The sequence below is a fragment of the Simochromis diagramma genome, unplaced genomic scaffold, assembly GCF_900408965.1.
Source record: "Simochromis diagramma unplaced genomic scaffold, fSimDia1.1 OVJJ01000024.1, whole genome shotgun sequence".
In the NCBI taxonomy this organism is placed as follows: Eukaryota; Metazoa; Chordata; class Actinopteri; order Cichliformes; family Cichlidae; genus Simochromis; species Simochromis diagramma.
Genome location: NW_024387332.1, coordinates 2,738,820 through 2,753,168, shown reverse-complemented (window position 1 = coordinate 2,753,168; position 14,349 = coordinate 2,738,820). Strand labels below are relative to the sequence as shown.

Genomic DNA, 14,349 nt, shown 5'->3' with positions numbered 1-14,349 from the left:
TGCGTGTGTGTGTGTGTGCGTGTGTATTAATCCAAGTTACCTGACTCGATAAATCCTTCAATTCCTTTTTTAAAGTATTTTTCTCAATCGTTGATTCTCCTCCTGTATGTTCTGTATTTGCTGCAGAAAGTCCTAAATACGACTGTAGAACTACATTTTTACATAAACTAAGCACCTTGTGTTTAACACCCGCTTAATCTCCGTCCACCAATATTCAGGAGAATCTTTGTTTATGCAGTTTGGATAAGACTTTTTCTTAGTGAACGGTTTTTACTTGCAGCAAAGTCAGTGCTTGTCCTTGTTGGGCCTTATAGCTTCTGTGCTTGTCCACTAACCAGATAAAGTGCGTGTGCTTTAGAATCCACTGTGTTAACCTGGATCGGATGTAGATTCACAATGACAAAGATTAATCAGCTCTAACACGTATATTTCAGTATCTGAGTGCCAATTTAGTTCAATGCAGAGGAAAGCATTAGGTATTAACAGGCAGTCTGTCCAGTGGAGCGTGTGGTGCTTACCCATGCTCTGTGTGGTTCTTAGCAGAATAGACGGAGGCCATAAGGCAGATGTTTGCCCACGCTTATGAGTGCTCTATTAAAACAGTCCTCAGTATGTACTGGTTGTCTAAATGGCTCTTCTTTTTAGAGTGCAATATTGTTTTATTTGATGTTGTGCATGTGTTTCTGCACATGCCCATATTCACCTTTTGTGTTGTACAGAGTGCGCACACACGTCTGCCTCTCTTTGCAGTCTGTTTCACCATAATTGCTAACACCCCCCTGCCCTCTGTTCACTTCACACATGACGTGGCCCACCTTTTCACCCATCTGTCAGAACTATTGTGAGTGAGTGTGTGTGTGTGTATGTGTGCATCGTGAGCTGTCATGCGAAGCCCGAGCGGTGTTGATCAGCAGGCCAAGCCAATGGCATATGGCCATGACCTGGGGTGCTGTGGCATGTAGGAATGCAGGATAGCGAACTGAATGGACAAGAGCTCATGCACATGGCTGCACGGATACTGGCATGCCAACATTGCATATGCAACTGATGAAGTGGAGTTTCGAGCACCCATTTGTGTCTTTCTCTACCTCCTTCCTCCCTTGCTGATATCAGTGCCAACGCCTCGGTCCCATCTCTCAAAAAAGTGTGGGAGGAGTCGTCTGTTGAGGATGTAAATCGAGTTTGCTGAGCTTGGCGTGCTCATATTTGAAGCTACATGTCAAAACACTCTCATGTCAGGCAGGATTCAAAGTGAAATACTGAGTAGACAACAATGTTTCCTTTTTTGTTGTTTTTTTAAAATCATTTAAATAACATCTCTATCATAAAGCTTCTGTTGACCTCATATTTCTTGTGACAGATCCAAGGTACAGTATAGGCACACAGTCACATACTGCCCTGTTATTAAAGCTGGTGGTGGCAGATGTAACCGATCTATCCTTCATCTAGTGAACTGTAGTCTTTAGTTCACTAGATGAAGGTGTAGTGAAGAGAGTGGTTAAAAGATGAAAAAGGCCCAAATGAGCAGACACAAACCAAAGTGTCTCACCTGAGACGCTTATTCCAACACCACTATTTCATGATTAAAAAAGAACTATACACATGTGGTGCACACTCTTCCATGTATTTCATGTCAGTGCCATCTGACAGGAAACACACTTTCTGCAGTAACTGGCCAGGTGTGTTAAAGTGTATACAGGCAGGATTTCCCAAGCTCTCCATTTATTCTTCAGCTTACTACATCCCTCATTTCTCATCTTGTGTATACCTGAGTGCCAAACCCAGTTTCCTACTCATGCGGGAAATGTGCATTATGCTTAGGATTATTGTCATGCCGGATTTTGGTCCGTCTGAAGACATTCATGGAAAACTAAAGCGACTGATTCATCTGAGCTCCTTGAATAATGATGACTTAGAGGTAATTCAAAGTAACATACCCCTGAGGATTTTTGCACATTTGCCTGACTCATTGGCTGGCAGATACAGTATCCTGCATGTAGATATATCAGCAGTCTTTCAGCAACTGTTATTATTTTTTTGCATTTGTTTAATAAATTACTGCCGTGGTGTTTTCTTCCTCAGTGGCTATAGTGATTCATTTCCTCTTACTGCTGGTGCAGATTTTAATCCATTGATTTTACAATGACCGTATTACAACAGTGCTTACAAAGGGATAGAATGTGAGTGCAAGTAAAAAGGAGAACATTGGCATTGCAGGCGATAAAGACTTAACCCTTGCTCCTCAGTATTTTGGATTAAATGTAGACTATTTATTACGAGCTGTTTGGGCATGGAGGATTAAGTGGTCCCTCACTTCTGCAAGAACAACTCTGGGATTGTCATGGGATAGAAGCAGTGCATTAGTACCGGTACTTATCATGCTGCTCACAGTGGGACCGCAGAGAGTGTGATCACTGAACAAGTTGACTTGACCTTTCCTTTAATTAGGATCCCAGGAAGGTTACGAGTGGACAAAGAGCTGAAAAAGCAGCCCCGGTTTGACAGATATCCTGTGTCATGGTGCCTCTACCATCAAGTTCTTTATAGGCTGGTGGCAGCAAGTGGTCTGAGCCTGATAAATCCTCAGACAGAAGAAGAAGGAGAGACAACCCAATTACCTTTAGAAGCTCCTGTTCAAAAACATTTCATTGTTTCATTTGGTCAAACGTTTAATGTCATAGAGAGAGAGAGAGTGTAAAACTGATGCTTTTGAGTCCAAATGATCTACCAAATAAACGATGTTCCCCAATCCTTTTAAAGCACTCTTTTTCTAGAATTGACAAACATCTTTAACACAATAACTTTAAAAGATATTTTACAAGAAAATAAAAAAGTTAGGTACATTTTTTGTTGTGTTTTGTGTTGTTTTGTAGAAATGTGTTGTTGTGTTTCCCAGTTGAACAGTCACTTTGAGGTGTTTCCAATTTGAGAGACAAAACTGAACATAAAACTCAAACGCAGAAAGAAAAATCACAACAACAGACTTTAAATCTCAGAGCATTACTGAATAAAACTGAAGTTTACAGTGAGCAGCCACATACGTACACTTTCAGGTCAATCCTCCGTATCTTAAAAATATACCATATATGATTATTTCATAAATAACTGCTTTTACTTCCTTTTCATAAACACTGTTGTTAGTTTATAATTCTGATGCTTCGTCTTGCTTTCCTCACCCTGTGAATCAGTCAGATTTGTGACTGTTGATTAGGTGAAGTTTGTCCTAGTAAACAGGGTTCATTGCAGTTGGTTCGCACGTAGTAACAGAAATCCTGAATTAGTAAATGAGTTTAACTCTACACATTCAGTGTCTCTGTCCCATGAGGTGCTGAGTATGTTGGCACACAGTCATCAGATTATGAAGTACCTCCGATCCAAATACCCTGAGCTCCTCGGTTAAACCATGTGGGAATTTAGTGCTAAATTCCAATATTATTACTGATATTTGTTGTGATGTAAAGTTAACATAAGAGATGATCTGGTAGTAATCAGGTCCGGCTCTGTTATTCTTTCAGCTGGTATTTAATGCTTTGAGAGCATGTATAAATACAGAATAAGAATAAAGATACAAATGTAGGTTTTGTCTACTGTTCAATTTGATATCGAGTCAGCAGGCACAAATTAGTTGCCCCGTTTTTGGATTATAACACTACAAAACTGTTTACAGCCAAGTTACCATGGCAATATACCCTAGTAAGAAGTGTCTTCATAGTGCTGAAACTCAGACGAGGATATGTCCTTCAATGTACAGATTAAACAAATATAAACGTCCTCCCCTGAGCCTGGTTCTGCTGCAGATTTCTTCCTGTTAAAAAGTAGTTTTTCCTTCCCAGTGTTTCCTTTAAGGTCATTGGATTTCTCTGTCTTATTGTAGGGTCTTTACCTGTAAAGTGCCTTGAGGTGACTGCTCTTGTGGTACAAATAGCAGTTTTTATTTAGGCTGAAAACCCAAAATACAACAGAAAAACATCCCACTAGCCACAGGAGTACACCGAGAGAATCACACAAAGTTGCTACGAGAAAGACTGAAAGAAAGACGGTGCTATTTTTACACATGGGGTAATCGGTGAAGTGGAAACAGCTGAGGGAATGAGACACAGGTGTGGACGATCTACATCACCATGGAGGGAAGTAAAACTCACACAGGAACCAACCCGAAGCATAACTACTAAACACGGTGACAAACTACACTGCACAAAGGAACCCTGGGTACACCTAATATGAATCAACATAAAAAAATATTTTTTCAAAACCTAAACCGTGGGAGGAAGCCGGAGTACGTGGAGAGAACCCACACAAACAGGAAGAACATGCAAACTCCACACAGAAAGACCCCGGCCTGGTGGTGGAATTGAACTCAGGACCTTCTTGCTGTGAGAACTATTAGCAATATTAGCCATTACTGATAAACAGACTAGTTAGATAAAAGATGAATAATCATTGGCGGCTGAATGGAGCGCAGGTGGAATATTGAGCTGTGACAGAGCGGATCACGGACACGTGGAGAAGCAGAGGGTTGCTGGCTGTGCAGAGCAGGAGGGGAAGTGAAGCTGATCAGAGTTCAGAGTGTGGAGAACCAATCAGAGCAAAAGCAGAGCTGCAGACTGAGGCGGAGCAGTGGGACTGGTGGATGTAGACAGCATGACAAACTCTAATTTTTCTGCTTTTACATTCATTTATTAAAGTGTGTTTCCTGTTTTGTTGTAGCCACCTGTGAGGTCATTTTTACAATGCAGCCTGTGATCGCTGCAGTCTGTCAGTGAGCGCTCTGCTTATTATAGCTGTGCTGTTTGTTGGAGCCTTTATCTGTTAGTAGGTTACTTGGGACCCTGTGTAGTTTAGTGAAATTTAAAAAATAAATGTAATCCTTGTTTTATGAAGTCATTAAAGATGTATGCTGTATAATCATTCCACCCTGGAAAAAGAACAGTTCAAAGAAATCATTAAAAGCCCACAATTACCATGACATTCATGCCCATGATGGGTGTATGTAAACTTCTAACCACAACTGTAGGATGTAGTTTTAGACCAGTGTTTTTTCAGTAACTCGTTTCAGCTTAATGACAATACAAGCCAAAGCTTTCGATTAACAAGGCGCAGTGTGTCTGCGTGTTTTGTGCTGCCGATCCTACCTGTAGGATGCAATTGTGTTCTTTGGCTCTCTGTTGAAAGAGCAGGAATGTGTGCATGTGTGTTCAGCGTTTGTGTCTAATATTGTCTTAAACTGTTTCCCTCTGAAGCCTTGTCAGACATGCCGTACTTAACGCAAACTTGCACACACAAGCAGCCACGCACACAGGCGCTCACAAACACACACGTGTGTGCACATATACGTGCTCACCCAGTCTCAGAGCCATTGTTTCTCACACAGCAGGGCACAGGGTCGATTGCCAGTAGTGGAGCATTATCAGCCTCCCTGTGTTAGCCTGTGTGTGTGTGTGTGTGTGTGTGTGTGTGTTTTTTGTGCAGACATGCTCTCAGCTGAGGGAGCTGGTTCACGGGCCGGTCAGAGCCGCCTTATTTCCTTTTAATTGACTTAAGATGGGCAAACAAGACCTCAGCAAGCACACGGTACCCATTACACTCACGCACAAGAAATACACAACGCCAAGGTGCACGCTAATGAAGCACACATAGTGACACACAAACAGCCACAATTGCCCCTGCGTGTGTTAGCTACTTTACAGTTCCATCAGGCTAAATGAGGGGGTTGTGTTTTCCCAGTCAGCACTGCTGCATTCCAGTTGCCTGCAGCTCTGCCAAAACTCCTCCGTGATTACTAATCTTTTTACTCACCTTGCTGATTACAGTTTACCTCGGTTTAGTTGCATGTAGTCCGTTCCAAGGTCGACATCAGTAAGTGGGCAATATCGTTGCTCGAGAGTGGTTTAACCATGCTAGTGGCAACCTGTGAGCGTTATCATAGCCAAAAATTCTTTACTACTAGCACCAAAAGCTGCCATAGAAAAGCCAAAGGGCTCTTTAAAGGTAGACTTGATTGTTTTTTAAACTGGGAACCAGTTTCATTTGCTCTAAAGAATGTGTTTGACCCTCAAACAGATGTCCACTCGAACCTTTCTGTGCTGGGCAGGTCGGTGTGTTTGATATGAACACAGACATCTCATCTTCGTTTTGTTGTTCTGGTTGGTCGCAGTTCAAATTACATTTTACTCTGAGCTTGCTGACAATGCTGCAGAAAGTCAAGTTTAATTTGGCCTTTAAGATTTATACAAATGGAATTTAAAAAAACCAATCCCGTGCAGCACTCCTCCAGCTCCGTCATAAACTGTGCAAATGGTGAAAAGTTGCAACAATGTTTCCGTCTCATCGAACATTTTAGGCTACAAGAGAAGCTGCTGAGGACAAATGGGGGTCTTTGGGGTTGTATGTACTCAAACTAACTACATGCTTTACTCACTCATCCACCCTCCAACCCTCGATATGCATCCTGAGGAAAAACGAGTATGCTATCAAAAGTTGACATCTATTTCACCAGCAAAGATTTAAAGGCAAACTTTTTTTGTTTTTATTTCCTGTTTGTCTCCTGCAGGTTATTCCTAAAAAACAGAAGTCCTCGCTCTGCCAGTCACCTCAGTTCAATTGATTTGCTTTGCTTTTGTTCCTCACAAGCATGCATCATTTTCATTGTCCATCCATCCATCCATCCTTCCACCTTTCCCCCTCTCTTCACTACCCAACCATTGTTTTATCATTGGTGTATGAGAGAAGAGGACAGGCGGAAGGAGGAGTTGGAGGAGGAGGAGGAGGAAGAAAGGAAGATGGACAGCTTTCTACTTTTCTGCCTTTCTGTTTGTGTAACCATTTGTTTTTGTTCTGTTATGGCCTTATAGATAGTAGCCATCCTGAACCCAAGTCGCTTAAATAAAATCATTAGATGTATTAGAAAAACTGTCTTAGTACCTGTAAAAAGTCTTTATACCACTTAATACAGTAATTTACCAAGGCCATATTTATATTTTTCCTTTTGTTCCTATCCATCAGGTGCTTCAGCCGGGAACCTGTAATAGAAGGGTTGTGTCAATGGTGCACCAGTCACAACTTTAACCATGCTGCTTGTAGGGGTCTGAGGTCAGGTTGGCAAATAAAGTTGGTCATCTTCCAGAAAAATTCCTTTTTTCCTTCAGCCACTCAGAAGGGACGCTCATCCATTTATAGCCTATAACTGTACAGGTCAACATTTTAAAAATGAATGGGCGTGTTAGGTGGTGATATTTGGAGCTGCCCAACAGACTCTGTTGTAAACAGGAGTATGGGAGAACCCGGCTTTGTGCTATAATTAATTGAAACAAGGCATTGCTGTTGTGGACGTAAAAACAAAATCTTCCACAGAGTCAGAAATCACAAAGATGTCACACCCAAATTAAACATTTACTATTAAAGAAATGAGTCCTAAAGATAAAATTGAAGCTAGTTTCTCCAAATGTATGGAGTGTAACATACAGCAGAGCAGGATTCTTGCCCATTCAAGCATTTGGTCCAACTGTAGCTTAACCTGTTGACCCAGTCTGCATAAATTGAGTTGCAGCCTCCTAATATACTTTTTGAAAGAGCTTCTTGTTACCATTAACAAGCAGGAAAAGTTAATAAAGTAGCTTCTAAATCTCTATATTATATTATAATTTGTGTAACTCCCGAGAAAGGTGATGGAGAGGTCATTTGCTTTAACAATGGGAAAAATATGATATGGCCTAAAATAATTGAGCTTTTTTAGAGTACATGTTATACACTTAACACCAACAAGTACATTATTTCTTAGGTTCTATTAAATATACATGAAATACATTCATTCTGTTTCCGAATATCAGCTGCCTCATGAGGAGCAGTTACACAGTCCTCACAGCTTTCACTGGGGACTGAACCACAGGACATTGGGCTCAGCTGCATCTATTGTGATTCAATTTTTCTGCACAGGAACTCGCACAAACATATTCAGCGCACACTCTACAGCATTTGCCCTTTAGGCAGAGAATAAAGCACATATTATACGTCCATCTTAGGACGAGATGGAAAGAAGGGTCACAGAATGAGAGAGGAAGTGCACAAGTGCACTCGTGTCTGCAGAGTAATCGACAATATGAGACTCATCCAGAGTTTCCTGCCCATACAGTCTGGCATAAGCAGATATTACTTTTTTTTTTATAGAAATGACCTTGTAGGAGTGCTTCCCTATTAGGTGATGATAATGGAAATAGTCTGCATTGGCAGCTCATGATGACATTTTTCTGAACATTTGCTTTGGTGAGTAATAAGAATTCTGCCGTGCGCTACTATGAACGTCGCTGTACTCTCAACAAACCAGCAGGAAAAAAGCTCCCGTCCTAGCCTGTCATCAGGTGTCGAGCTTCTGCATCATAACAGTGCCTGTTGTGACCTGGAGCCAAAACACTTCACTAGTTTTTATTTATGTATTTAATGGTGTCCATGTAAAGTGTTTCGATAGTTTTCACCCAGACTGCTTTCACTGCTGTGATACCAGGTATTGCCTTACAGTGTTGGCCCAGCTAAAAGAAGAGCTTTTCTTTCTGAACTGAGAGAGATGAAAGATTCTCACCTTTCAGATTAACCCTTCAGTTGTTGTGGTGCACGTGTGTCAAACAGGATTACTGTATCCTGGACCACCTCAGTATTATGTGTTGACGGCTGGTTTCAGTAACCAATAAATTTATCTTGTCTGTAATAACGAGTCCCTAAAGTTGTATTTTTGTGTATTCAAAGTATCCAATCTTATTTCACATGTAAATATCCATTATGTAATCCATGTGATTTTCAGTAAATGTTTCCATATTGCATTATCATTAAACTTGTACATGTTTTGCTTTAGGCTGGGAGTTTTTAGAGATGTGCACGGTCTCACACAGATGCCCATACTGCATCATTTATTCTCAATTCCAGCTCATTTGAACATTACAGTGAATTTGTGAGGACAGCCTGTCATTACGTAGACCTCTTGTGCAGCATGTTTGAGACAGTGTGAATTGAAGTCCTGTCTATGTGCATGTGTGTTATGTGTTATTCATAGGTACAGATACCTGGTGAAAGTTCTGACAAGAACTAGAAAGAGAGTTCATATTTCTCCCATTTTAGCTTCTCCTCATTTGCAAATTAAAATTCTTCTGTACAAGTTCTTGTAGTGCCAAAGACGCCCTCTCTATGTTTCCTTTGTGATTAAGATGATAGTTAGGGCTGGAGCAGGTGAACCTGAACCGTCAGGCTTGTGATGCACTGAGTATTTCTTCTCTCTCACCTCTTTCACTCCACATACCTTTATAAACCACTTCTCTCCTATAGTGTGTGCCTACACTCTCCTTTTCCCTCTTTCTCCTCGCCCCTCAGCCGGTCATGGCAGACCCCGCCCCACCTTGATCTTGTTTCTGGCTGAGGTTTCTTCCTGTTACAAGAGAAAGTTTCCTTCTAGTGTCACCAAGTGCTCGCTCATAGGGGCTCATCTAATTGTTGGAGTTTTCTCTCTGAATGCAGTTTGACTCAGTTTTATTGATATTGCACCAAATCACAAGAACAGTTGCATCAAGACATAAACATAAATAAGAAGCACATTAAGGGGATGAAGGGGATCTTTGCTTAAACCAAATGAATAAATAGACACAACATGTCCTTAATAACCAAGTAGAACATTTCTTTTATCCATACACTATCATGCAGAATTGTAAATGCATGCACGCTTATGTGTGATATGCGCTTTCATAAGTCCAAAAGTATTAAGTAGTCTGCAAGTTTTTCTCGCCAACTATGTGGAATCCAGAGAGAGTGACATAGCCAAAGTATCCTCCCTAAAGATGCTTTGCCAGGGCTTTAATGGAGCCACGTTCAGTTACTGCTTGTTTGTGGGTCCTCTGCCCTCAGATTTGTATTGGGGAAAAGTAAGCATGCTAATTAGGACTGTGGTCTCTTAAGTGACTCCTTTCTGTGCCTTGAGAAGCTCCAGATTTGCATTTACCCCTATATTTTGGGGGGGTATTTATCATTACTGCAATGTGACATCCTATCCGCTTGGGACAATTGCTAGTGTACTGGTTCCACTGGCAGCCATACATCTCCACCATGTTTGATTGATTATGTTAAGTCCTTCTTTTTATAGATTTTTTCGGTATTGTAATCTGGCCCTTCTCTTCTTGATTGTTGCCAGTGGTTTGCATGTAAACCCTTGGCATAAACGCTCTGTATTTACACGTATGAAGGCATTGCTTGATTGTAGAGTTTGACCGCAACAAGCCTGCGTGAGTATTTGTGAAATGGCTCGATCCTGTGAGGGGATTTTTCTTTACCAAGGAAAGAATTCACTTTAGCTTTCTTCAGTTGTCATTTTTGTGTCGTCGAGCTCAACAGCACGTTCCTTTCTTCGTAAGATTCCACTTAATTGTTGATTTCTGTCTCTCCTAAAATTTCAGCGCTCACTAATAAGTTCTGCATTTGGAATCAACTCCAGACCTTTTGTCTCCTCAATATGTCATTAAATATGTCAACATGTCATCGAAGAAACAGACGCACTGCTTGTATGCCAACAGCAGAGACTATTTAAAAGTAATGTGATCATTTTGTTACCTGTGCTTATCAATCACACCTTGAACGATTCACTTACAAAATCGAATGTAACCACACGTAAAGACAAAAGTAACCAAACTGTGTCACCTTCTTAAATACTTGGATGTACATACAGCTACCTGCCTGAAGAGCATTTGGTTTATTTGTCTTAACAAGCTGAAAGCTAAACTTTTGTGAATCTCACAGAAGAACGTCACACAACAGTCAAGTGATTTGCGGGCAAGGAAGAAGGTCCATCTTTGCAAAGTTCAAAGAGCCACCAAGCGTAATTTATTCCAGCGTAACTTTACTATAGGCAGGCTTAATAATGTGAACCCTGCTGACACCCTGTGTCCCCGAGTTCACATTTTGCTATGTACAAGTCTGTGTTGCACTCCTCTCCCAATTTGAATCATTACTCTCCACTTTGTAATCAGCTCCAACAATTATAACCTCACAGCGTGCCTCTGATTACTGTCCGGGTGTATTTTGGAGTGTTCTGGGAATGTTGTGGAAAAAACCCTGATTCTGGTCCCAGCAGAACTCTAGGTTACACACATTTACAGTAACCCTGTCTGTGTGCTTGTGTGTGGGTTGCCGTTCGTTTGAAGTGCTCATTCCCCCTAAATTACAGTGCTGCCATAATGAAGTATTACCATGCAATTCCAAGGCAGACCAGTACAAAGAAAGCGATCGTGTGTGTGTGTGTGTGTGTGTGTGTGTTCGACACTTGAGGTGAAAGTTCAAATGCGATGCCCGAGCAAAGACTGTCTGCCAGGCCAAAGTGTGCATGTTGTCTGGGTGTGTTCCTGTGTGCGTTTGCATGTGTTTTATGAAACAAGTAGAAAAATAGCTTTTTTGTGTAATGCAGGCCCTCTGAGCTGAGGCGTGTTTGCAGTTGCGTGAGTCTCATCCCAGTTGTGTTTCTAAATGTGTGGATCCACCAGCCAGCTGTGACAAAGCTCAGTTTGAGCTCACACATACGCACTCGGAGGTGCGGACGTCTTTGGCTGCAGGCTGTGCTGGCCTCACCTACGGCCTCCCCAGCGTGCTGAATGTTGCATGAGGCCCAGCCGCCTCATACATACTGCATCAGCACAAACATGCCATCTGATTTTATACATAGTGCATTGGCACCTGTACTCACCTTGACTGGCAAGCATGCAATCCATTTTTCATCAACGCGTTCAATGGGACGGCTCTTTTAGGACACGGCAGTAGGAGGTGGTAGATGTTTGTCGGCGATGGCGTCTTTTGTTATTTCCCGTTTGGCACTCTGCACTGTGCAGCGTTTTTGTTTGCTTGGTTTTTTCCTCTTTTGTTGTTGTTTCCTGGGAGCACTCCCAGTGTAGATGCATGAGCATATATCTAAAGCTGAACTTGGTTTTCTTATAGTATGCTATGTTAGTTGCTACATAGAGTTGATCCCCTTCAGGCAGCAGGAATTTTTGTTTTCTGGCCAGGCAATCATTAACCTTTAGAAAGATGTCAGTTCAGTTTACCTTTTTATTATTGAAAAGTAGTGGTGCAACGGATCAAAAATCTCACGGTTCCGATCGGATCACGGTTTTAAGTCACAGATCGGATCAATTTTCGGATCAGCGAAAAAAATGTAACATTTACTTATTGAAGTATTTTTTGCCTGTTAAAAACATTCAACGCAAGACTCATTCCACACAATTATTAAAAAAAAATTATGGTCTCTCGAGGCCCGGTAGCAAACCCCCGGGATTGCTGTTCTAGCCTATTGACGACCAGCATCTTCAGGTAAATCTTTAAAGTGAAAGTTTGAGGGACTTCTGGGCCACACTGAGCCAATGTTTCAGGAACGCATGTGGTTTATGTCCTTTTTTGTCCCAATACAGAATTTAATAGACACTGTTGTGAAAGAGCTATAACTACACAGCCAGACTACAGGTAAATAATATTTTCTACAGACTGGACTGTTTAGTGTACCCCTTCTGGTCCGAGCGCCTTATGTTTGACACCAGTGGTGTAGAGTTTGAATCCTCGTTCAAGCTGCTGCAGCTCAGAAGAGCAAAAAGATAATTACAAAATTACTGATTTCATGCAAAGAAAGTGCAATCATTGCTCAGCGTCACAGAAAAACTCCTGGACATTTGTAATATTTCAATTTCAGCTTGTTTTTTGTCCCCAGGTTATCAAAAAGCGAAAGAATGCAACAGTAAAAGGATCAGTTTTAGCATCAGTTCTAGTAAGATCGTTTCTGCCAAACAGATATTGAAGCCACTTGAGTCTAAGCACCTTGAGCCCCCAGCTAGATCCTCAAAACACAAGGTGCTGTCACTGTGGCTACTATCAGCTAACATCTCGTGCCCCCAACCAATGACCTATCTAGGCTGTGTATTATAGCTAGCGTGCTAACAGTACTGGGGCCAAGCACCCTTTAGCAAGTCTCCCCTGCAAAGCAGAGTCTCCTAAATGAAAACCATTCCACTCTGCCTGCTTCCCAAGCTCTGCTCAGGGACAGGAGCCATGGGGTCAACAGCTGGTGGAGGATATGGCAATTGTTTATGAAAAAATGCTTTCTCAAGCCCACCAAAAACACACACTTGGGGGTGGTGGGTGGGGAGGGGGTTGGGCTCTGCCCCTGAACAGCCAACAGCTGGGAAGGGTTGGGGAGTAGCCTAGAGGCTGGCAAGTTGCCCCCTCCCCTCCGGTCCAGATGGGGGAGGTTAGGCTGAGGCTAGCTGCAGCCCACCCCTCTCCTCCACTTCCCAAACTTCCCATTCCCATTAAGGAGAGGCTAGAGATTGTGAAGGAAGGGAAAGGAGGAAGAAAAGCAAAAGAGCATGACTGCTGTTTTTTCTCCCCCAACCCTCCCTCCATCTTCGGCCTAATCAAATAAAGCAGGAAGCTTCCGAGACGGAAGAGGAGTGTTTATTGATATTTGTGTGTGCTCCTTCACCCTCTCTCATGTCCCTACTGTTTATTTTCTCTCCACCACTTTTGAAAATTCTGATATTGTCAATGTTTTCAGCCCATATATCATGCCTAACTGAATGTTTGAACGCTGCTGAGGCAAAAAGGTTATGTTTCTTTCTGCTTCTTACAATATACCATTATCTTAAATTGAGCCACTGGGAAATTACACACCAACTCGACATCCGTTGCAAAACGGCTATGACCAGTCAATTTATTGTAATAAGAGGGTGTCATATGAAATGAAATGGCCTTAAATAAGAATTGATGATCCCATCCGTCTATAGTGTTGGTCAGACATAAAGGCGTGCACACACACACACGCGCCGCTTGTACTTGAGCTTGTACTTGAAAATCCTGATGAGGGTATTGTGTTACCAGTACCTTTTAGTGCCTAAAAAGTTGAAATTGCATCTTTAGGTAGTGCACAGACTCAGCTCAAAAGTGGCCTTTAAGTGAAAAACTGTGTTGGGAACTGGATGAAGGCCTTAAGTTAGATCTTATGGGAAGCAGTGCAGAGAACGAAGAAGCTCAATCATGCAACATAAAGGCAGACTGATGCCGGAGTTTCCAATCGGGCATCCCCCTCCCTGAAAACTTTCCTGCTCAGACAGTTTTGTGCATTTGATGGCAGTACAAGACCTCAGTTGGACTTGAAAATGATTAGACCCATGCGTGTTTTAGGGATGGGATTCCAATCTTTAACCAATATTGAAATAATAAACATTGTGGTAGGAGTATAAAGTGCACTGAACCCAAGCCAGATCCCCGACACTTCCTATGTAAGAGCGCAAGCATACACTCCAGCAAGTTTAAGACTTTTATAAGGCTATGTAAAACCCAAGA

At 41.9% G+C, this 14,349-nt stretch overlaps 1 protein-coding gene across 5 annotated transcripts in view; it reads left to right on the top strand.

Annotated features, from left to right (window-relative positions):
* The window catches only part of bcas3 (BCAS3 microtubule associated cell migration factor), a 323,554-nt gene that overhangs the window by 167,129 nt on the left and 142,076 nt on the right, over positions 1–14,349 (top strand). Inside the window, exon 24 of one of the 5 annotated variants that reach the window (XM_040006485.1) lies at positions 6,551–12,723. The exons of the other annotated variants lie outside the window; for them this stretch is intronic. Coding sequence (XP_039862419.1) covers positions 6,551–6,561 — 11 coding nt within the window. The 3' untranslated portion in view covers positions 6,562–12,723. Of the gene's footprint in view, positions 1–6,550; positions 12,724–14,349 lie in introns of those variants that run through there. 5 annotated transcript variants of the gene reach the window in all.